Source organism: Copadichromis virginalis, linkage group LG13, assembly GCF_057382275.1.
Source record: "Copadichromis virginalis isolate Kocher_CV1m ecotype Utaka linkage group LG13, C_Virginalis_male_GT1.1, whole genome shotgun sequence".
Classification (NCBI taxonomy): Eukaryota; Metazoa; Chordata; class Actinopteri; order Cichliformes; family Cichlidae; genus Copadichromis; species Copadichromis virginalis.
In genome coordinates, this window is record NC_140630.1 from 31,766,900 (window position 1) to 31,791,643 (window position 24,744).

The 24,744-nt window shown below is 38.8% G+C and overlaps 1 protein-coding gene across 1 annotated transcript; it reads left to right on the forward strand.

Annotated features, from left to right (window-relative positions):
- Positions 1-1,273: 1,273 nt before the first annotated feature.
- On the forward strand, positions 1,274-23,159 carry LOC146695974 (uncharacterized). The gene is made up of 8 exons (XM_085478477.1): positions 1,274-1,581; positions 9,480-9,625; positions 9,731-10,313; positions 11,221-11,785; positions 15,013-15,071; positions 15,165-15,261; positions 15,354-15,469; positions 21,558-23,159. Exons 1-8 carry the CDS (start codon positions 1,378-1,380, stop codon positions 22,116-22,118), a joined length of 2,331 nt encoding a protein of 776 aa, XP_085334603.1. The 5' UTR covers positions 1,274-1,377; the 3' UTR covers positions 22,119-23,159.
- The last annotated feature ends 1,585 nt before the right edge of the window (positions 23,160-24,744 follow it).

Genomic DNA, 24,744 nt, shown 5'->3' on the forward strand with positions numbered 1-24,744 from the left:
AAAATAAATAAAATCAAAGACTAGCGGTCCTGTTGCTCTATTTTCACCTGTAAAGCAGGAGTGGGGCAGGCGGAGGTTTACCCTGGTGTAGGTGAGCTGCAGCGGTCAGTTGAAGAATCTGCGAGTTTCTCTGAATTTCCCATTACGTCATAGCGCACTCCCAGTGCTTGCTTGGAAGTTTAGGGGGGGGTTTTTCCGCTGTAAAAAGAAGTTTTCTTTCCACACACAACGGACACTAATGTTTTTGTCACTCTTTATGGAATCAAACTCAAAGTAAGGTCAGTACTTCCACGCTTTAAACGCTGCACGCTCACACTCTCTCCCGCACTCGATATGTGATCCACTGTTGATCTGCACACAGCTGTTGTCACGAACGTTGCACTCGCTTACGTCACTGTCATGAGACATTCTCGCAAAAAAAATCACGGTTTTAGTAACGCAGTAACGCAGCGTTCCTACGGCAAAGTAACGGTAATCTAATTACCGTTTTTGCAATAGTAATCCCTTACTCTACTCATTACTTGAAAAGAGTAATCCACTTCCTCTCCTGATGGAGTAGGCCCTCTGCCTACTGGTGGTGGTCAGAGGGCCTGGTGGCGCCAGTGTCCGGCAGCCTCGCCTCTGTCAGTGTGCCCCAGGGTGGCTGTGGCTACAATGTAGCTTGCCATCACCAGTGTGTGAATGTGTGCGTGAATGGGTGGATGACTGGATATGTAAAGCGCTTTGGGGTCCTTAGGGACTAGTAAAGCGCTATATAAATACAGGCCATTTACCATTTACCATGGTTTTTAAAAATGACGTCATAAAATTGTGCACTGACCTGCTTCTGAAGCCAGCTTCAAGGAGCTGTTTTGAGGTTCCTACTTGAAATACATACTCTCACTAACCCCCCGACCGACACCAATTCACAATTATATAGCCTAGTAAATACTTGTCACGTCAAGACAAGTTCACAGCAGTAAGTACACTAAATAAATTACTAACAAAGCGGTTCACACATTCATAGTATGTCCATAACAGTACAAAATAATTACTTGCATCATGACATTGATTTAATGCAAGACAACACTTGCATTAAATTAAGGAGTTGTATATTGTCAAGGATTTTTGTGTTTATATACAGGGTATATAATTTAAATATCCCTATGGTGAAAACTGGGAAATGACGTTATAGTCTGAAACATTTAGTGAATGTCTAAGCTCTGACCAAAACAAAAAATAGTGGACTGTATTTTGAAAAGATTACTCCGGAAGTGTACTTGTTGTCTTTCCGGCGGAAGCTGCAGACGGCGAGAATTGCAGCGGCAAACCCTAAACACACACTGGGTTGAAAAGAGCTTCTCTTATTCAGCGTTACGTGTCCTCTTGAACACAGACATGTATCGCCCGGGTGAACCTGTTCGCCAGGTGCCTCCACCGCTGCCGTTCGGACCTCCACCGCCTCACGGCCCTCCTTTTAGACCCACAGGGCCCTGCTCTGTTCCTCCTCCTGGACACTTACCCCCCAGGCCCTGTGGACCATATCCGGTCGCGGCACGAGATTATCTCCACAACAGACCGCCGAGTGGGCATTTCGTTCGTGTACGTACCCAAGACTAGGTAGTACTAGCTTAGTGGTGAAGTAACATGATTGGGAAAAGGGAGTTGGCAACCATAACGCTAGCGTACGAATTCATAGACCACTGTGAGATACAGCTCTGACACTCCTGTATGTGCGGGAGGCCTCAGTGCACAGCATGCACCTCTCATTGTGAAAGAAGTGGTTGGTTTCTGTATCCTAACTCAGTTTTTTGTGGGTAAATGCGAGTCACGTGACTGACACGAGCACGCTACACAACGTTTGGCTTCACGCTTCATAACGTTGTACTTCAAATATGTGTAGCCGTTTCTTATTAGGTCTACCATATTTAGAAATAAATTTAATATATGTATATGATCGATGCATAAAGCAATTTTGAGAATTCATAAAGTCATATGTAGTTCAGAAAAAAACAAACATTTTATTTAAATTAAAAAAAAACACACATTGTTGGGAGGGAAACAAAGAGAAACTGGCTTCTTTTTCCACTCTAACCGTGTTTACAGGCCGTTATCTGTTTTACACACTCGATCAAATAACAAATACAAAATAAAACAAAAAGCAAGTTAAGAATCATAATGTCTCTTTCAGTGGACATAAAAAAAGTCTTCGGCGTAATGTTAAGTCTTTTGTGCTATTTGGTGCATCTCAAATATATAAAAGAAATAATCCTAAAAGTAGCTATATTAATACTGAAACAAACAAGAACAGAAAGTAAAATATTCCCTCCAAACAAAACGTATAAATACGAAACATGCAATTCAGTCCATGCTCCGCCCATCTAGTTATAAAGCACCAAATCACAACAACTGTCCTGCAAGGCATGGCCAGCGACACTCCCTTTTCTGTCAATGTAAAGAACTTTAAAAACACATTAAATCCCTTAGATATGTTAATAAAAGACAAATAAGTGCAATTTTAACTGTATGTATCAGTTTTTGTACATGATAAAAGAAATCCGTCAGCGTGGGCAAGAAATAAGTGTGTAAACATGCAGAAAACATTCTGGTAGCTCACTGGCCAGACTGTCTTTTAATTATAAAACGCAAGACTTCTTTTAATCAAAGCCATTTTTTCCCCTACCACCCTAAGGCACATAGTGGAAAAAAACAGGAAAATTTCTGTCATTTAATTGTTTCTGTTACTTAATTACTTTTATCCGGTAAGTTGTAAAGGTTAAGGACATACAGTTAAAGGTCTAGCATCTACGCTGTCCAAAGACACACTGGGCTGGATTGGAGTCTTTGTCGAGCCAGTTCTGTTCCCTGGTCCTTATGTTTGACAACCATGATGTAGACAGATACAGTATATAGCCTACAAATTTCTGCTAGACTAAACATCATTTTAGACAAAAGAGTGAATGAAATTAAAAAAATGTAGTTTTTGAAATGGTAAAGAAAATCAAAATGTCTTCTTAAGAAAAAAATGTTTAAACATTAACGTCTTGTGTTTCAATTTTGAAAAGTAGTCACATTCCTTATACATTTTTAATAATGTAAGCTGGCTGCAAATAACTACTAACATTCCATTTGTTACCTGCTGTCTAAAAATGACCCTCTTAAATTTATAGAGGTTGCTGGTAGAAAGACATACGAGAAAGGAAAGAAATTTTAGAAAAGGTATAAGAAATACACTGTTATCAACCCTAAAACAGCCGTAATAACTCGGAATGCTTGCAAACTTGCAGACATAATTAATCTTCTTTAATTATGTCTTGCATTGGTTAAAGGTTTTTAACCCCCGGATAAAGTACAGAAATGCTAGTTCACCTGTTTGTTTCTTTCTAAGATATGGTTGAAATGGTGCTGCTGTCTTCTGCTGATCCATTTTTTTCTGTAAAAGTAATTAGTACTTGCTAGCTTCCTATCTAATCAGCAACTGTTTATGTTTATATGTATGTATATATTAACATGGTACTTAGCTAGAGAGGGCTACTTTTGGGTCAATTCATACGCAACGTTTTCTGTCTGCTGTGGAGTACTGACAAGCGGCTGGCTTTGTGGTTAATTTGTCAGTTCCGTATGGATCAGTATTTGCTCTAACTGCTTCACATCAACAAGGGTAAGTTGGCACTTTTTTTTCTGATGAAAAACAGTCTAGATCATTTGTGAGTTGTAGTGTTTTATAGTGTCTCTGTATGTTAATTGCTAATGCTAATGACAATAACTGAGCCGTATCATGAAGTGTATCTCCAGGGAGTCTCTTGTTGCTATAAGTCAGTGTTTGGACTTCACTTTGATTAGTCTGTTCTGTTGAAATAACAAAGTCTGAGTTGACGTAGAAAAATGTTGGTGATCTCAGGAAAAGAAGTATTTAGATAGCATGACCCAACCAATAAGGTCAGCAGTGTAAGCTACTGTTGAATGAGCTTGCTGCTGTTAGATATTATTAGATCAAATGTGGAATTATGCCAAACATCATATCCTACTTAGATCATCTGACTTTAAGGAATAAAATTAATAAACCATTCTAATGCTGGGACATTCATCCCCTTTTAGATAGCAGAAACCATCTTAACAAAATGCAGCCACTACAGATCCCTTTGTGGATGTGTTAGTAAGAGCATCTAGCGTAAAAACCCAAGTAGCTCTTTATCTTCAGTAGTTTGTGTGAGATTCTTCACCGGGAGTGTGATTCTCCCTCTGTGAAGAGTTCAGCTGAGCCAGTGAACCTGGACTGCATCTGTACTGTTTTAAATGCCATGTAATAAGGTTAAACTGTTATGTAACCTGAAAACTTGTAATGGAGAAGTTAGTTATCCCCTTCTTAGGATTGTACCATTAGTTTATGTCTCTGTTTTGTGTTACCAGTGAAACATTTTTATGAACATAATATATTTTCTGATAGTGTTTATTTACTCTACATTGTTTCCCGTATTTTGCAGGATAACATTTTAAAATGAAATCGAATTGGATTTTTAAATCCTGAAGATGCACTGAAGAATTGATGGGATTTGAATTGTCCCTTATTTGCTTTTAGGAATGGGCAAATACAAGTAAATATGTTGTTGTACTGATTCATGACTTTTTTCTTAAGAAACATATAACGTGTCATTTTTAGCCTTCATGTAGAGATTTGTCTTCCTTTGTACAGCAGGAAAAAAACAGTACTACCTGTGGCTGCTACTCAGTTTGACTTGGTGGAAGTTGTATGTTTGTGTGCCTACATTTATCAGAGGAAACTATTGTGTATTTTAGTTTGTTTAGTTTTACAATAGCCAAAAGTCTTGCTAAAGAAACATTTTGGAAGTTGCATGTTTTATAGTCACATGCGGTAATTGTACAAGCCAGAGTTCAAGAAGCCTTGGAAGCATTTAAACACCATTCTGATTACCATTGTGAGCACACACGATTATGGCCATGGCTGATTTTTATAGCATTTTGATATATTTATTGTATGTGGCACATGTTACATTAGGTAATTAAGGAGCTCTGTTTTTTTAACCTGTCACAGTGTCTTCATTTGCTTGGTTATGTTGTGACAAAATAACAAATGTATGTGTACAAAAACCTTTCAAAAAGTAAAGAAAACCTGTGTCCTGTGCTGTTTTTTTTTTTTTTTTTTTTTAAACAATTTCATTTTTACTTTAGAAACATCAGCTAGTGTTACTAGAGTAGAGCTGGCTTTTTATGCTTTTATTGAGACTCAGCTACTCCATTTGCATCCCTTCAAAGTCACTAACTGCAGGTTGTCATTCACACAGTGGTTCAGTCACTTTTTACAGCATGTACTCTGTTCAGAATGACCTGAAAGGTGATGTTGATGCTTAGCACTGTTTACTTTATTAAAATTCCTGAGAAAATAGTTGCCACCAGTGTTGGTCAAGTTACTTGAAAAAAGTAATCAGTAACTGATTACCGATTACTTCCCCAAAAAAGTAATCCCGTTACTTTACTGATTACTTATTTTCAAAAGTAATTGTTACTTAGTTACTTTTTAAAAACACGATTTACAATCTGAAGAGGTGATAAAGCGATAGATCTTTCAGCCCAATTCTACTTTTTCTGCATAATCCATCATACAAAATGTAATCAAATGGAAAAGTCTCTTTTTAAAACTTGTTTTATTAGTTTTAATCTTTTAATTTTATGCATCAAGCAAAAATTTAATTATATGCAACATTCTCTGACTGGAAGAAATTAGTTTAACATTTAAACCTATTTTCTGCACATTCCAGCACATAAAATAAAATTTGCTTTTGTGTTTACACTCACTCTTTCGAATAGATGCAAGTAAAACACAGCAGAAAATAAATAAAATCAAAGACTCAGCGGTCCTGTTGCTCTATTTTCACCTGTAAAGCAGGAGTGGGGCAGGCGGAGGTTTACCCTGGTGCAGGTGTGCCGCGGTCAGTTGAAGAATCCGCGAGTTTCTCTGTGAGTTTCCCATTACGTCGTAGCTACTCGGTGCTTGTTTGGAAGTTTAGGGGTTTTTTTGCTGTAAAAAGAAGTTTTCTTCCCACGCACAGCGGACACTAATGTTTTTGTCACTTTTTATGGAATCAAACTCAAAGTAAGGTCAGTACTTCCACGCTTTAAACGCTGCACGCTCATACTCTCTCTGCACTCGATATGTGATCCATTGTTGATCTGCACACAGCTGTTGTCACGAACGGCGCACTCGCTTACGTCACTGTCGTGAGACATTCTCGCAAAAAAAATCATGGTTTTAGTAACGCAGTAACGCAGCGTTCCTACGGGAAAGTAACGGTAATCTAATTACCGTTTTTGCAATAGTAATCCCTTACATTACTTGTTACCTGAAAAAAGTAATCAGATTACAGTAACGCATTACAAGTAACGCGTTACTGCCCATCTCTGGTTGCCACACAACCCCACTCACATTTAACTAATAATAATCTGTATGAACAGTTCCAGTCTGGTTTTCACCCCTCCCATAGCACTGAAACAGCACTTATAAAAATAACCAATGATCTTCTTATGGCAGCTGACTCCGGTTTACTTTCCATTCTTATTTTCCTCGATCTGAGTGCTGCTTTCGACACTATTTCTCACTCTATACTTCTCAGTAGGCTAGCCTCTATCGGTCTCTCCCATACTCCACTAGCCTGGTTTAAATCATACCTGTCTGATCGCACTCAGTTCATTCAACTCAAATCCTTTACTTCTCAGCCCTTTCCTCTGACCACTGGTGTGCCCCAGGGATCTGTCCTGGGGCCCCTTCTTTTCATTATCTACCTTCTACCGCTTGGACATATTTTCCGTAAATACAATATCCATTTTCACTGTTATGCCGATGACACCCAGCTTTATCTGTCCACTAAACCTGATTCTGCTCTTCCCCCATCCTCCCTTACCCTCTGTTTAGCTGAACTAAATTCATGGTTCTCTTCTAATTTTCTCAAACTCAATAGTAATAAATCCGAGCTCCTCTTGGTGGGCACTAAATTAACATTATCCAGAACCAACAGTTTCTCTATTACTATCGATAACTCACCGGTCTTCATTTCTTCCTCTGTGAAAAGTTTGGGTGTCATCCTCGACTTTATCTTTCAATTCACACATTAATAATGTTACTCGGTCTGCATATTTTCAATTGCGCAACATTAATCGTCTCCATCCTTTTCTCACCCCACATGCTAATGCCATTCTTGTCCATAGCCTTGTTACTTCCCGGATTGATTATTGTAATTCACTTCTTTTTGGTCTTACTCAAAAATCCATCCACAAGCTCCAACGCGTCCAGAACTCTGCTGCCCGTATCATCACCAGGACCCCTTCTGTCCACCACATCACTCCTGCCTTGCAGCAGCTTCATTGGCTCCCGGTCAAATATCGCATCAATTTCAAAATACTCTTGTACACATTTAAGGCTATTCATCATCTCTCTCCTCCATATCTCTCTGATCTGGTTAAGATCACCGCCCCATCTCGTTGTCTCAGATCTTCTTCTTCCCTTTCACTCTCCGTCCCTTCCCCCCATCTTGCAACCATGGGCAGCAGGACTTTCAGCTGCTCTGCTCCACGACTCTGGAATTCCCTAAATCCTGATTTAAGAAATATCTTTTCCTTCTCACTCTTTAAGTCCAAACTCAAAACCCACTTGTACAAAATAGCTTATCCCACATAACCTCTCCACTCTGCTATTTTATTTGTTTATGTCTTATCCTTTTATGTTGCTTTTATTCTACCGTGTACAGTGACCTTGAGTGTTTTGAAAGGCGCTTTCAAATAAAATTTATTATTATTATTATTATTATTAGTCTGGTGAGATTATTTTTCTCTGCAATTCATGAATAGGCATGTTACTGAACTTGCATTTGAACAAGAAGATGTGATACAGAGTTTCCTCCATGAAGAATTTTCCTCATCTTAAAATGAAACATGAACCTTTTAAAGTAGACCAAAAGTTTCACATTTCCATGGTGGTTAGCTAGGGCCTTGTATCTTAATTGCAAAATCCTAACTCTGATATGTTGAGACAGGCAGGATTCACATGGATGAATTTCTGGCTTCAACACTCTTATTTGCCTTGAATTGGGTAACATCATGCATCGCTGATCTAAATTACAGATCAATTGCTTTGCTTTGTCTGTACTATAAGTGGAGAGACATTCAAGATCTGAAGCACCAGTGCAGACATTCAACAGTCATGATTATTCACTTGTGATTTGTGCAGTTTGGCATCTAAATGTAAGAAATAAGTTATTCATTGCAGTGAATAATCACCCTGTCGTATTTGAACAAAATTACTCCGAGGAAGGCACCTCGGCTGATGTTAAAGGCTAATCAAAGCTTGGCTAGCTTGCCTTGTGATGATTGGTTACTATTGCTATGACATTTGTGCCAGCAAAGTTACCCCCAAACATCAGGAAAGCTTATGTCAAACGTTGGAAGCAATGCATTGATGTGAATCCTGCCTTGACTTACACAGGTGATAATACTGCAAGGGTTGACTCAGCTAAACAAACTTTAACTGACTATAACTATAACTGATTCTTCTTCACAAAAAGAAGAACCTCACTGCTTAGTACTCATCTATGTAAAGCTCCAAAAGGAGCCACTCACTGCATTCAGATCTGCTGTAAAAGCTTTGCTATTCTAACATTAAGATAAGTAAAAGACTATATAAGCAAAGACACAGTTGTTATGGAACAAATGCAGACTAACTGAAACGTAAAATTAAAGTTTTATATTGTCAAGAATAAACAGTGAATAGTTTAGAGCAAATACTCTCAAAAGTTGGAACATTATTTTACCCTGGCAGCTTAAGTTGCCGTCACACTGGAAACGATTCCCTCATTGCATATTTACTTTGAAGCTGACGACTGGTCACTTAGTAGAATGCCGGGAAGTTGAGAGATGTTTCTTGGGTCCTGCTCGCTTTGAGTCACCAGCTGTTATTTTCCCCGTACTTGCTCGACACGACTTTCTATGGTCTCTGGTTGTTACATCAGTGTAAATTGTTTCCAGTATGGATGCAGCTTCAGTCTACAAAAAAAAAGACAGGCTTGACACTTGACGCAAGTAGTAAAAGCATTAATCCACTCTGTAGCAATAGTGACAGTTATACTCTGTGCTCTACATAGAATAAAAACTGTCAAAATTACTATGGGTTGCAAGATGAGGCAGGTCAAACATAGGCTGTTGTAAGATTTTGTAAAAAAATTCTAAAATAAGCTAATAATTACCTGTTGTGACCAGACCACTTAAATGGCTAATCTTTTGTTTTTAAATGGAAAACCTTCTAAGTGCAATCATTTAGTGTGATAAACCAAAACTGCATGGGCTTGACCATTTTTAGATAAAGACTATCATTTGGGAAATGTCTATTTAAAATCTCTTTAGAAGTTATTCCATACAAAATAAAAAATGCCATAGATAATCTTCTGCAGTTATAACCTGTACAGCACTATAACATGAAATCTTAATGCTCTCAGCCCCACTGTAGCAGCTTCTCCATAGACCGTAGTACACCAATTGCTTTGGGAGGAAGCCAGCAGATTGTTACTCCTGCTGAACCATCAACACATCCGGTACCACAGTGGAATCCCCCTCCAGTGGAACGTCATTCTCTAGATAATAGGTCTGTGTGTGTGTTTGTGTGTGTTTCTGTCATTGAAATAGTGTGTATAAGTCAAAGTTTCAGCATTAAAATATTCTTTTGTTTGTAACACATGTTTGTTTCCAGTGACCGTGCTGGTGAGGAATTCCTGAGATGCATTGCAGCCAACAAACCTCTCCCAAACTATCTGAAAGGCAACATGGCATACAACCTGGCTGATGCATTTAAGTCAGCTAGTATCTTGAAAGAAGCAGTCAAATCAGACCGTGAATTCCAGAAGCATGTGCCTAGAAGCAAGAGCCGTAGTCGAAGCAGAAGCCGAGGCAGGTCTCGAGCCAAGAGTCGCGGTCGAAGCAAAAGCAGAGTACGCAGCCGAAGCAGGGGAAGAAGCAAAACTCAAGCCTGTGGGAAGAGTCGAGCTAGAAGCAAAAGTAGGGCTCGCAGTAGGAGTCGGAGCAACAGTCGAAGTGAGAAAAAAAGTCATGTACGGAGCAAGAGTCGAGCAAGGCGATCCAAGTCACGAAGTAGCAGTAGTGAAAAGAGCCGAGGCAAAGGCAAAAAGAAAAACAGGAGCCCCGGACTCATCACTGTCAACAGCAGTAATAATCTGCCAGGAAATAGTCTATTAGAAGGATTGAAGCTGGTTATGAGCAGCCAAGATTTGGAAGATCACCTGCCATCTCTCAAAGATATCATCCTCACTATTAAGGTAGAGCTTATTACTTATTCCACAAGTTATGCTAAGATCATTGTTTTGCTGGACCAAATTGAAACCAGCTGCATTGTAATAAAAAAATCAACATTAAGAGTTCACAACAACAAACCCTAACATTATAGTAATGTTTGCCAAGTACTAGTATGATTTAGCATTTGTAAGTCATTAATTAGTGTATTTTTTTGTTTGTTTTTAAATTAAGACAATCTTGCAGTGCAAAACAGAATTCTCTGACATGCTTTATGTAACTTGATCTAAAAATGACATTGTGTATGGAAGTAACTAGTAATTGATAGAGATTTCAGCAGCATTATTTATATATATATATATGTATTTATAATATAAAGAAATTATCAAATTCTATGTAAAATGTCTTTAAGTAGAAGTGCATATGTCAAGTCAAGTAAAATTCTTGTAATTGCAGAAGCTGTTTTTAGGAAAATAAGACTTTTCAGTGAAACCTTTACAAATTATGTGCTGTATCTACCCTGCATGTTACATTGGGACAATACTATTACAAATTGCTATTATATTTAAATAATAGCAGCTTAAATTAATAGGAGCTTAAATTGAAATTTCTTAACACAGCACATAGACGTCTCGGACATTGGCAGTTGTAAATGTTAAAAGCTATAGTTTATAATGGCGAGGTTTCAATATAGGCCATATGATCCAGGAAAGAATGTTAGTCTTAAGTTAAAGCATGTAACAGTGCACTGGAGCTTGAGGTTTTTAGTTGGTGTTTATGCTGAACTTATTTATGCTGAAATGAGAATTACATTGACCTACAAAGGCTCGTGGGTGAACAATTGATTGCTTTAGCCCTGAACCTTTAAACTGAGCAGTATAATTGTGAGCAGCCACAAATTCAGTGTATCTAATTGTGATTTCTTCTACACAGGCTCCAGATGAGGGCAAAAAAGTTGAGTGTGTATCTAATGAGCCTACACACATGGAACATGACAGTCAAGACAGTTTATCAATGCTGGAAAAGGAAAGCATGCTACTTCCGCATGAAAGAGTTGGTGGTGATTTCTCATGGCTTCAAGGACAAAGTCAAGAAGATGCTGCATACCAGAAAGCTAATGAACTTGAAGATGAAGAGTCTTTCTTGTATGGGAATGAACCAGCTTCCCAGATTAATGAAAAGGCCAAACTACAGAACGAGAGTAGTTCCCTTTCCACTCGTTGTGGACATCTTCTTGATCCAAATCAGTCCCTGCAGTTGGCTTCTTCAACTTTAGTCCACTCCAATCTGGACAACATGGAATATGAGAAAATCAAGACCATATTAAAAAGCCTGGGTTCATCAAGTGAGATCAAGGTGAAGACGCAGGGTCAGAATGAGCAGGAGTCATCTCCTACACTTGTCAATTCAGACAAAGCAGCAGCAACTTTAGCATTGCCAGCACTCAATAACCCAAATGTACGTCAGGCTCTGGAGTCTCTGCAATCTCTGATCAAAGGTGAGAGATTTCTATTAAATGAAAGATTCAGCATAGTTTACTCATGCTACTGAGTTCTATTTTTTTCAGTATTTTGTGTTATTAACGATAACAGTTGTTTGATTTACTTCATTATGGCAGATTATGAGTTACACATAACATACTTTTAAATTTTAAACCTGAAATTGTATGTTATTTGACTTGTCTGTGAATACAAACCATATGCAGTGTATTTAAAATAAACATAGATAATTTCAAAAGATGCACTAGTTAATGGACTACTGTTTTCAGGACTTGAGTTTGGCATTTAGCTAACTTCGTCTTTTGTTTTTGAACCAGAAGGGATTTGGATTTTATATTGGAGGAAGAGTGGAGATGCCCAGAATCCATGTTTTTTTGAAGTCCAGTATCCACAGTTACTGATAATTTGTGGTGCCGCTTCATCTTCCAGTGTTTGTAGTGATTGATCCACTGTGTTTTATCAACTCCATTTTCAGTACAGAAGATTGTACAGCACTATCTCACAAGTGTTATGGAGATGCTGGTTTCTTTTACCAACAGGACCTCTATCTAACGACAGTGGCAAAATTACTAAAATGATTTTCTGATCTGTTTATAAAGTAAACAGTAATAACATACTGTTACTTTATTTAACAGCATGTTATTGGTCAGCTAACTCATCTGACGCTAACCCCATAGAGCAGCGGTGCCCAACCTTTTTTGCGCCACGGACTGGTTTAATATCAGACAATATTTTCACGGACCGGCCTTTAAGGTGTCGCGGATAAATACAACAAAATAAAATGAAAAGGCCAAGACAAAACTGTGGTATTTTGTAAATATAGTAATAAACACTAATTCACTGTGTAATTGTGTAACTTTATTAGCAGCGTCCTCCTGAAATGCTCCAACAAATTTGAGAGTAACATAGTCCTCTGTGCCACTTGCTCTCGCGTAAATATTTCTTTCAAAATAAGACACACAACTACAACACGGGAAAAGACCCAGGGAAACAGAGTTAACGATAAAAACCCTGAAAACCATACATTTCACAACCAAACCTCAAATCTTGCGGCCCGGTACCAAACGACTCATGGACTTGTACCGGTCCGAGGCCCAGGGGTTGGGGACCGCTGCCATTGTTATATTTATATAACATACAGACGAGGTAAAGGGTGCTCAGGCTCCTAAACACGTGCTTAACTTTTGGTGAAAGAGTCTTGGTTTTCTTTTTTTCTGTTTTCTTTGAACTCTTCTTTTTCCAGGGTGGAATGATTGTACAGCATACATTTTTAATTACTTTAAAAAACAAGAATTGGGTGCACAAGTTTAAATTTATTTTGAATTTTCTTTAAACCACACTGTGTTAACATTGTACATACAGGCTCAAATATATACGTCCCCACTAATATTTGGTTAACCGTCCCTTAGCAAATTGCACCTTGACCTGATGCTTTTAGTACCCATTAACAAGCTTCTGGCGTAATCCTGGCTAGATATTTGACTAGTCTTCTTCTAGCTGCTGATCTGAGGAAATGTAAAAGAGGAAAGATTTTGGAGGTTGTAGTCCTCCTTCATTATTCCAGCCACTTTGTGCAATGTACCAGTACAACTGTTTCATGTGAGTGGGACAGTTTGCGTGTTCTTTTTATTCTTGGCTGTGCTGACATATCCAAATAACTTGTACTTATTTATAATTGTTTGAATTGATGATTCTGGAATGTGTAGTTGTTTAGAAATGTCTCCGTGAAACATCCCCTGCATGTGTAAATCTACAATTATCCATCATAGATCTTCACAGAGTTCCTTAGACTTTTCCAGTGTTCTAGACATCGGTCAATACCATGACTGCTGGCAACCAACTTTTTATGCTGGAAAAGAGAAACTACCAATTGTAGTCAACTGGTAGTTTTGACAAGTCAATAGGTAAAAGCCTTGTCAAGTTAAGATTCTATGTATGTATCTATGAAGCGCCTTGAGGCGACTTTTGTTGTGATTTGGCGCTATATAAATAAAATTGAATTGAATTGAATTGAAGATTCTGTAGAACCCTCAGCACCACTTATTAAAACATAGTGAAGTGAATGTATAGATTTAAGCATACATATAGTTTTTGCACTTTGTAGATTAGAGACAATCCATCAATTTAAACTTAGGAACCAAATTCTTGTTTTAAGTAATATAAGGTGTTGTACAATCAGTCCACATTGGAAAAGGGTTAGGGTTAAGACTCAAGTGACTACTGTGACTACAACTGTAAATGTGCATACTTTTCAGATGTTAGACATTTCTGTATTGTAAATGCTTTTTGATTGATATGAGGAAATATTCTATAAGTCTGAGGTACTGGATTTCTGATTTTCACATGCTGTTAGCCATAGTCATTGATATTAAAACAAAATAAGCTATTTCACTTTGTTTAATGAATAGGAATGAAATAGGAAATATATATGTAAATTTATCCCCTTTAAATCAAGTAAAAACAAGAATATTTTTACCAAATTATCAGTTTTTTAAAATAGACTCATAAAGGGTAACTTTTGCAGTGGACATGAAAGGGGAAAATGGGAGAAAATTATAAAGATCAGACCTTTTTCTTGTAGCAGTCTGTAATGAGTTTTATTTAAGCAGTGAAGTTGGGCATTTTGATATGGGAGTCTGTGGAGATTGAGTTGCTTTTGGAGGCATCCATGAAACTGCATTTTCTGGCTCCCTGAAATTTGCTTCCTTTTTAAAAAAAATCCTGAAAGGGAATTGGGAAAGACCAAAAAAAATAATGGTTTAAGTAAACCATTGTTTTTTGTATATATTTAAGCATATATACGCATGCTTAAATATATACTTCACTCTCTTTTAATCCAGTTTCTGGGTAACTAAACTATAATGATTTGCTAATTATCACACGTTTTGCATTAGATTTTTACCGAGGTAAAATTCTTTCACTGTGTTGCTGGTGTGGTTGTGATTTTTTTTTCTTTTTCTTTTTTAATGAAAGAGGTCATAAAACATTTTAAATTTCATTAGGTCAGCCATGAAGAAACTTATAGAACGCCCAGCATTATTGTTGCCTGAGGGATGGCAACAAGCACAAAAGTCTGCTTGTGTGAAACGAAGAGACTTGTATGACAGCTATTTACCCAGCTGATGTCACCTGGTCTGATGTCTTAGACCTCTGTTATTATTCTTTTATACTTTTATTAGTGAAAGCATAGTTATACATTAATTACCGTTAATCTTTGATCCTTCAGCTACAAAGGAGAAACGAACAAAAAGTGACTGCGCATCTCAAGCATCTGATAAACATAAGGTGAATTTTCAAACATCATTTGTGTAATGAAGTGAGATACAGGAAAAAATGCTAAAGCACCCGCTTATTTTGAAATTCGAATGTGTTTCACAGGAGGGTGACAGTGAGGAAAGGAAGAGAGAGAAACAAGAGAAAGTAAATAAAATGGAGTCTTTGGCCAAAGAACTGGATGAACTGTTAAAACAAGATGGTAATGTAGTGTTCTTTGTTTATTTCCATTTTGTTGTCTCCCACAGTCTAAAATATTCCTTACACTTAAATACTTTTCTTCTCCATTTGCAGGACTGGGTTTTATAACTCCAGTTACTGGCTTTTACTGCCAGAACTGTGAGGAGTTCATTGGAGATTTGAAGTCTGCTGAAAACCATGCAGCTATCCGCCATCATAGTAACTCTATTGTGAGTACCCATTGTACATAACTCATTATGGATGAGGCACATGATACTCTACATTCTTTTGAAAAACATAAAAGGATAAGTATGTAACCGATTTCAACTTGGCTGACATCTTTTTCACATAGTCAACGTGCTCCTTGCATATACAGAAAAAAAATGTTCAATGATTTTCAGTTATATTTGATTTAAATAGGATCATAACCCTTCAACTTCATGACTACATATTTAAAGGTTTTAATGCCACTTGTGCTTATGTTTCATGTTACTCACCAAAACACACTGTGTGTATCTTTGCATGTTGCTGGAGCTATTAATTCTATGAAAAAAACCCCAGATGGAGTAGCCCTGCACCAACATTTTTGCCAGTGCAATTCACCAGTTGTGATTTTCTTTCTTTCAAATTTCCTTCTAAGGAAATCAAACAGCTCAGAACAGTTGCGTCATTACATACACTCATCATGACCATGTCTTGATAATTTTGGATTTTTTGGTGATTTCTTTGAGCTGTTCTTTTTCCAGGTTAGACTGATTCTGCAACATATATCTTGAGTGATTTTAAAAAACAAGAATTGGATACACGAGTTTGAATTTATTTAGGATTTTCTATCATCCACACAGGGTCAAAAGTATACATATAGGCTCAAATATATGCATATACTCAAAAATTTTAATGAGTGGCGTCAAAAGTTCTACAGTATATTAGTTAGTAATAAAAGTATATATTAACTTAGTAATAAAAAAAGAAGTGTATGTGTATTGCACACTGTTATTATTGCACATTAATTATAATGCACCTTGTTATAAATATAAATATTATTATTGTTAGTTTTTTTTACCATTGTTACCTCCCTCCCAAAAAAGTCCAGGGAGGTAGCCAATCAGGTCAGCTATTTGCATTGATCAGGGCTATTGCCCTGTTGTAAAAGCTGTCCTTGAGTCTATTTGTTTGGGACCTCAGCAGCCTGAACCTCCTGCCGGACGGCAGCAGCTTAAACACCCGGTGTCCTGGGTGTGTGCAGTCCTGTAGGATGCTGTGTGCCCTCTGGAGACAGCTCCTCCTTCAGGTCCATTTTTTCTAAGGATTCTCAGAAAGTGGAGACGCTGTTGGGCCTTCTTTAAAACCACAGAGGTGTTAGGTGTGTCTATGTGCACACCCAGAAACTTGAAACTGGAGACCCTTTCCACACACTCCCCGTTGATGCTGACAGGCTGCAGCTCAGACTTCCTCCTTCCAGGTGAGAGATGGTGGTGTGGAGCGTTGTAGCAATGGCATCTTCAGTTTATCTGTTAGCTCTGTATGTGAAATGGAGCAGGTCGAGTGTGGGTGGCAGGCAGGACATGATGTGACGTCGGACCAGTTTCTCGAAGCACTTCATTATAACAGGTGTTAGAGCAACTGGTCAGTTGTCGTTGAGGCTGCTAATGTTAGTACGCTTTGGCAGTGGGACAATTGTAGCTGACTTTAGGCACGGCGGGATGCAGGACTGGGACAGTGAACTGTTGAAGATCTTAGTGAAGACCCCAGCCAGCTGGTCTGCACACTCTTTTAGGACCCTTGTGGTTACCCCATCTGGTCCGGCGGCCTTCCTGGGGTTCACTGCCCTCAGTGTGCGCCTCACCTCATATTCCTGCACTATGAGGCTTGGGCTGCTACTGCTGTCCGATGTTTCTACTGCTTCTGCCTCTGGTCCCTTCACTTAAAGCGTGCGAAGAAGTGGTTCAGCTCCTCTGCAAGCACCGCGTTACCCTCAGTCAATGTGGTATTGCAGGGGCTTGTAGTGCTGAACTCCCTGCCATACCTGTCGTGAGTTGTTGTTGCTGAAGTGGTCTTCGATCCTTCTCTTGTACGCTGCCTTGGCCTCTCTGATGCCTCTTTTCAACTCAGATCTGGCTGCACTGTAATGCATACCATCGCCGGATCTAATCTAGTCTATTGACTTCTCATTACTGTTCATGATTGACTACGACTGATAGCCTCTCTTTGCTACCATAAAAACAATTAGTTTTACAACAGTCATTATACTGATCAATACTCAGAACCAATGTTCCCCCTAAGTTGCGTGCGTGCGCAGTTGCGCACTGCTGGCACGGTCTCTGCACACAGAAAATCTGCATTGCGCAAAAAGAAATCTAACCTGAATTGAAATGAAAATAAATACGTTAACAATTCTGTTTTGCAGTGTTAGTGTTAGTAAATGACTGGCTGCTCCAGTATGGCAGCCACCTTATCCCATAGTCGAGCCAATGATGCGATTCACATTCATATACAGTGGGGCAAAAAAGTATTTAGTCAGCCACCGATTGTGCAAGTTCCCCCACTTAAAATGATGACAGAGGTCAGTAATTTGCACCAGAGGTACACTTCAACTGTGAGAGACAGAATGTGAAAAAAAAAATCCATGAATGCACATGGTAGGATTTGTAAAGAATTTATTCGTAAATCAGGGTGGAAAATAAGTATTTGGTCACCTCAAACAAGGAAAATCTCTGGCTCTCACAGACCTGTAACGTCTTCTGTAAGAAGCTTTTCTGTCCCCCACTCGTTACCTGTATGAATGGCACCTGTTTGAACTCATCATCTGTATAAAAGACACCTGTCCACAGCCTCAAACAGTCAGACTCCAAACTCCGCCATGGCCAAGACCAAAGAGCTTTCGAAGGACACCAGGAAAAGTATTGTAGACCTGCACCAGACTGGGAAGAGTGAATCTACAATAGGCAAGCAGCTTGGTGTGAAAAAATGAACTGTGGGAGCAATCATCAGAAAATGGAAGACATACAAGACCACTGATAATCTCCCTCGATCTGGGGCTCCATGCAAGATCTCATCCCGTGGGGTCAAAATGATCATGAGAACGGTGAGCAAAGATCCCAGAACCACACGGGGGGACCTGGTGAATGACCTGCAGAGAGCTGGGACCGAAGTAACAAAGGTCACCATCAGTAACACACTACAGCGGCAGGGAATCAAATCCCGCAGTGCCAGACGTGTTCCGCTGCTGAAGCCAGTGCATGTCCAGGCCCGTCTGAAGTTTGCCAGAGAGCACATGGATGATACAGCAGAGGATTGGGAGAATGTCATGTGGTCAGATGAAACCAAAGTAGAACTTTTTGGTATAAACTCAACTCGTCGTGTTTGGAGGAAGAAGAATACTGAGTTGCATCCCAAGAACACCATACCTACTGTGAAGCATGGGGGTGGAAACATCATGCTATGGGGCTGTTTTTCTGCCAAGGGGACAGGACGACTGATCCGTGTTAAGGACAGAATGAATGGGGCCATGTATCGTGAGATTTTGAGCCAAAACCTCCTTCCATCAGTGAGAACTTTGAAGATGAAACGAGGCTGGGTCTTCCAACATGACAATGATCTAAAACACACCGCCCGGGCAACAAAGGAGTGGCTCCGTAAGAAGCATTTGAAAGTCCTGGAGTGGCCTAGCCAGTCTCCAGACCTCAACCCCATAGAAAATCTGTGGCGGGAGTTGAAAGTCCGTGTTGCTCGGCGACAGCCCCAAAACATCACTGCTCTCGAGAAGATCTGCATGGAGGAATGGGCCAAAATACCAGCTACTGTGTGTGCAAACCTGGTAAAGACCTATAGTAAACGTTTGACCTCTGTTATTGCCAACAAAGGTTATGTTACAAAGTATTGAGTTGTATTTTTGTTATTGACCAAATACTTATTTTCCACCCTGATTTACGAATAAATTCTTTACAAATCCTACCATGTGGATTCATGGATTTTTTTTTTCACATTCTGTCTCTCACAGTTGAAGTGTACCTCTGGTGCAAATTACTGACCTCTGTCATCATTTTAGGTGGGGGAACTTGCATAATCGGTGGCTGACTAAATACTTTTTTGCCCCACTGTATACGCAGCTAGTCAACGTCGTTGACAGGCTATGACAGCATCCTTATGTGCCGACACCGGTGTTTTAGCTAGCAAAGCGGCGTGGCTGATGTGGAGTGAAGCCACGTTAATGACAACGTGAACAACCATTGGAGATGTGAGCAGGACAGACGGAACAATCGACGGAAAAAGTGTGGACTTTATACCAGTTTTTAAACTGTGTTGAAAACACGTAAAACCAGAGTTATGATAAAAATATGCAATGTTTGTTTTTTTCTTGAATCCTATCGTTGTTTATATTTACTGGAAAAAGAAACAGTAATAACGGTGTTTTATAAGGAAAGCGCTCGAAAGCACTCTCCCCCTGTGAGCAAAAACAAAACACAAAACCACCCCCGCGCCCCTCGCCTTTCCTATTGGTGGAAACATGTACGATGTGGACCAATCAAAAAATGATATGGCAACAAGGCATTTAGTTGTTTAGGAAGGGAGGAAGTTTTAGGAGTGACGGCGGTGTTTTGAGATGTGAGAGATTTGCGACGTTTAGCGCAAATCTTGTGTAGTCAGTGTGTAGTGTAGTCAATAGTTTTGTTGTGTGTGTCAGAACAATGAAGCGACTGCTGAATGTTACAGGTGTTACAGCAGTGATACATCTCCTGTTGTTAGGCCTGCAGGTATCAGGCTGTTGTTCTCCTTTATCTCATAGTGGACAGAAATTATTTTTTGGAGTGGCAGAAATAATTTGTGTGGCATCAGATTTGATGCAGAACAGCTGATTGTTCTGTAAATAGTTTGAAATGTTTATTTTAAAAACCACCTTGGCTGCATTTTTAGGTAAACCGCTGCAAAAAACTTTGTTTTTTGAAAAACTCAGTTACTTTTTTGAAGAAGTAACTATATAATTAATTGCACAACATTGGCCATTATATACTGTATTTTGCAGACAGAGTGACAGGACTCTCTCCCAGAGCACAGACTCATACTCATAATACAAGTCAGAGCTTTATAAAAACAAAATAAAACAAAGTTGTAAAACTTTGGTTTTGTTTTGTTGTTTCCAATAGTGTTAACATACTACACAGGTCATGAACAAGATTTTTTTTTAATTTTCACTGTAAGTGGGCTAAAGCACTTAGAATAGAATAGAATAGAATAGAATAGCCTTTATTGTCATTGTACAGAGTACAACGAAATTGGAGTGCCACTCCCTTGGTGCAAGATAAATAATAACTATAAATGTAAAATATAAAAAGTACAATAAAATAATCGCAAGTACTCAAACAATAGTAAGTACGATATATACAGGATAGCAGCATTAATATAATGACAGTATGAATAGCAGCATAATATAATGGCAGTGACGGTATGGTATAGCTAAGCAGGTTCAATTGATTTTGTGCTTAATGCTGTAATTTGATTATTTTGATAAACCACGTGACTTGGATGGATTTGATGCTGGCGTGACCACAGTGCACACGTCTGCTGTTGCTCACAGTGGTCCAACGGGCCTCTCAGGGAGTTTGTGTGTTCGCTCAGACACAGAAAGAATTAGAGGGAACATTGCTCAGAACAAGGGTTAAAGTTCAAGCAGCCAAGTGAAAATCTAAGACAGATAATTAGAAATGTCCAACTTGGAACATGTCTTGGAGTAATTTTTAAACAAGTACAGATTCCAAGGTCATTGATCCAAATTGTTTTTTGCAAGTACCCAGATGTGTCACTACTTTGAAAGGGGCTAGAAGCACACCCAAACCATCACCCTCAGATAAAATCTGGACACAACTCTGTGTTCCAACAGGATAAGGATCCTGAAAATTTGTGGACTGTGCTTAAAATGTAGGTCGAACCCAATCTGCAAAGAAGAGTGGTCAGATATCCAGTTATTATGCGCTAAACTAGTTGATGGTTGCCAAAAGTCAGTTGTAACTTGCTACGGGGCATTTAATCAAAACTTAGTAGGGGTGTGTATAATTTTGACCCTGTTTGGAATAAAGAAAAAAATCCAGTTGTGGACCCAGTTCTTGTTGTTTAAATGAATCAAAGTTGGAAAAGGAGCAGTTCTAAGAAATTATTAAAAGCCTAAAATATACTATGATGAATGTATATAAACCTCTGACTACAGTTATATAACTAACCGCATATACAAGCTTGAATCTAAAAATTTTGTTTTCACAATGAAAAAAACTTTACACTTATCCCAAAACTGTTTATGTTCAATCCCCCCTCGTGTATTTGTAGGCAAAAGAACAGACGGACAGGCACTCTAAAGACATCAAAGGACACCCACATCATTACAGTCCCTCCAGTAATCGACACCCTGACCCCCCAGACAGGAGAGATCACAGGGGTTATGGTTACCGCGGGGATTCAGGAAACCACCGGAATAGCACAGACCATCTACGGAATTGGAAGGATGGCAAAGATTTCAGAAGCCGATACCATGATGATGACCACAAAAGTCACAAGGATAGAGATAAAAACATCTTCTTGAAAGAGGAAATGAAAAAGGAGCGAATGTTTATAACAGTCTCCGATGGACTGACACCTTCAACTTCTAACATCAGGGTCAAGGAGGAGGTGGACAAGGAGAAGGCCACTGGAAGCCATGGTAAAGTTAAAGCGAAAGACCTAGAATCATCCAAGGAAAAGAAAGGCAGCATTGAAAATGATCAATACAGTGATAGCACTGATGATGACGGAAAATCACCTAAAACAAAAAAGAATAAAAAGAAAAAGAAGAAGAAGGAGAAGGAGAAGGAGAAAAAGAATAAGAATAAGAAACAGAAGGAGAAGTCTTAGGTGTTATTTTGTCCTTGTCATATAACTCTGGGATGATGGTAGCAGCTTATTTCTGGACTGATTTTCTAACATAGTTTTCTCACTTTCTTTTCCTCCACCCAATTGTTTTTTGTTACTGTCATTAGAAGAGGAAGGTAGACCTCAGAGTGATTCATCATGTATGAAGGAATAGACTGATATGTTAGGAAGCACGTTTGTTGGTGGTCTTTCTCTAAAAGAAGATTAGTATTACTTTTGTCTTTGTGTATCTAGTACAGTGGTCTTTACCTCACTTAGAACTAAGATTGAATTTTCTCAGTTAATTCAGGTATTTTTCCCCCACTTCAGACAGCGTGTTTGCTCGGTCAAATTAATTCTCATGTGGAATGAAATGTTCTCATGTGTTCCTCAGTAAACAGGCAAACAAAAACCTTTTCCAAGACGTCTGTTCCTTTTACACATTCTGCACAGTTTTCAGCACTGTATTAAAGTCTGCCACGTTTCAGGTATGGCATCACATCTTGGTTCTATTTTTTAATTAAATGTTCAATAAAATAAGCAGTAAGAAAATAAGCAGTAAGAAATTTTTTTCATTTCATTGGACCAACAGCATTGTAGTTTTAGAAAAGGTATACATGTATCTGACATCTTGTATTCATTTTGATCTCAAATAAAGACGTAAAATAAACAAATGTGTACTATTCCTTAGTTTTTGGGGTTTTCTTTCTTGATTTTATGTTTGATATTATGTTTGAGTGGCTCCCATCAGGAAGTACATGTAGACTATGCTTCCAGGATGTAGGACACAAAAAAAAGGGTCACTAATGTCCCTACAGCATTTCAACATCTGAACTGTAAGCCTTTCCCACCCCAGTATTGCATCCTTTTCTTGCTTCCTTCCCCACACATTCAGTTCCTTGGTAATTGAACTGATCATTGAATCTGAACTATGATTGGTCATTTTATACTGATGCTTTTATGTTCTATGTCTTATGTGGTGGTCTCTGTGCCTTTTTAATTGCCCCTTGGGGATAAATAAAGGGAATTTGAATTGTATCAATACATTTGAAGTGATCATATGCGTGTTTGATTTAATTTTAAATTTACCACAATTTGTTTTTAATATCTGAAATGTTCAAATTTATTCAGGTAAATGGCAAAGAACCTGCATCTAAAGAGTAGTTTAGAATTCTAGTACAAATTGGAAATAGTGAAACTACAAGTAACTCAAAGTTACTTTACTAAGTTCGTAAGCTAAGTTATTTTTGCTTGACGTCTGTGGAGAAAAAAAGGTCTGACTGGTTTGACTGTTTTTACATACTAAGGCTTTTGCCTGTGTCTAATGTAATGCAGTCGAAGCTCATCTATCAGAGATGAATATGCCATCCAAAAATGGAGGAACACACTCCATATTTTGTTGTAAATTATTATAGGTATATCATATGTATCTTTTTTCTATTGTATTTACCAACATCAAGAAGTCACAAGAAAAGAAAGACCACACCATGGTACATGTTTAAATACGGAAAGTTTATTGATCTAATTTATTTATTAAACAAAAAGACAACATTTTTTTCACACACAAGGGTGGGCCAATATCAGACAGAAATGTGAACTCCACTCTGTACAGTAGGCAGTAAACTGTGATATGTAGATTCAAGCTGTTCATATTTTTGGCCACCAGATATGACCGTGTTGCAAAGCTTTGAGTAATGTTAAGTGGAGTGATTCTTATATAGCGCTTTTCTACCCTCCCAGGGTACTGAAAGCTCTCTATTCAACATGCCACATTCACCCCATTCGCACCAGCACCGTCTTGTATCAGCTCACTAACTACTAGTGATGGGTAGATGAGGCCTCGTGAAACATTTCAGCACATTCCCCAAACCTTAAATATAATTGCGGACAACTTACTTGAGACTCACAACAGACTGATTCAATGACCTGGGGCCCGTTCTTCGTACGTCGCTTACTACATCCAAGATCAAATGACACATCCAAGACCAAACCATCGCGCTAACCGTGAGCTCGCTAATCCGGTTCCCCGAACACACCTGCTGTTGACGATCAGTACAGCTGGATGAAGTAATGTGAGATCACTGGGTGTCGTAAAAGGGGCTACGCATCAATAGTAGAAACATTGATCGGCAACCCTCTGATTGGTCGGCGAAAATGTCGAAGGAGAGCGCTCGGTATTTTTCGGCAGCAGAGCAAGAACTCTTGAGTGAGGGATTTCGGGAGTTTCAGAGTTTAATCAGAACGCAAGGGAACACTGCAAAGGCTGCAAAAGGAAGGAGAGAGGGCTGGCAGAAAGTTGCTGACAAATTAAACTCGTAAGTAATTTAATAATAACAATAATAATGGAGTGGATTGATATAGCGCTTTCCAAGGCACCCAAAGCGCTTTACAATGCCACTATTCAGTCACTCTCACATTCACACACTGGTGGAGGCAGCTACAGTTGTAGCCACAGCTGCCCTGGGGCAGACTGACAGAAGCCAGGCTGCCATATCGCGCCATCGGCCCCTCTGGCCAACACCAGTAGGCGGTAGGGTAAATTTATTATATTACACTATATTATCCAATATTATATTACATTATATTATATTATGTTATATTATATCCCCTTACACATTAGAGCCACAAC

Bases quoted from the DNA above. Each gene is read 5' to 3' on its own strand.
- LOC146695974 (XM_085478477.1), top strand. From the start codon at position 1,378: ATGTATCGCCCGGGTGAACCTGTTCGCCAGGTGCCTCCACCGCTGCCG. The intron at 1,582-9,479 runs GTACGTACCCAA...TAATGCTCTCAG, and splicing joins CGAGTGGGCATTTCGTTCGT to CCCCACTGTAGCAGCTTCTC. The intron at 10,314-11,220 runs GTAGAGCTTATT...TCTTCTACACAG, and splicing joins ATATCATCCTCACTATTAAG to GCTCCAGATGAGGGCAAAAA.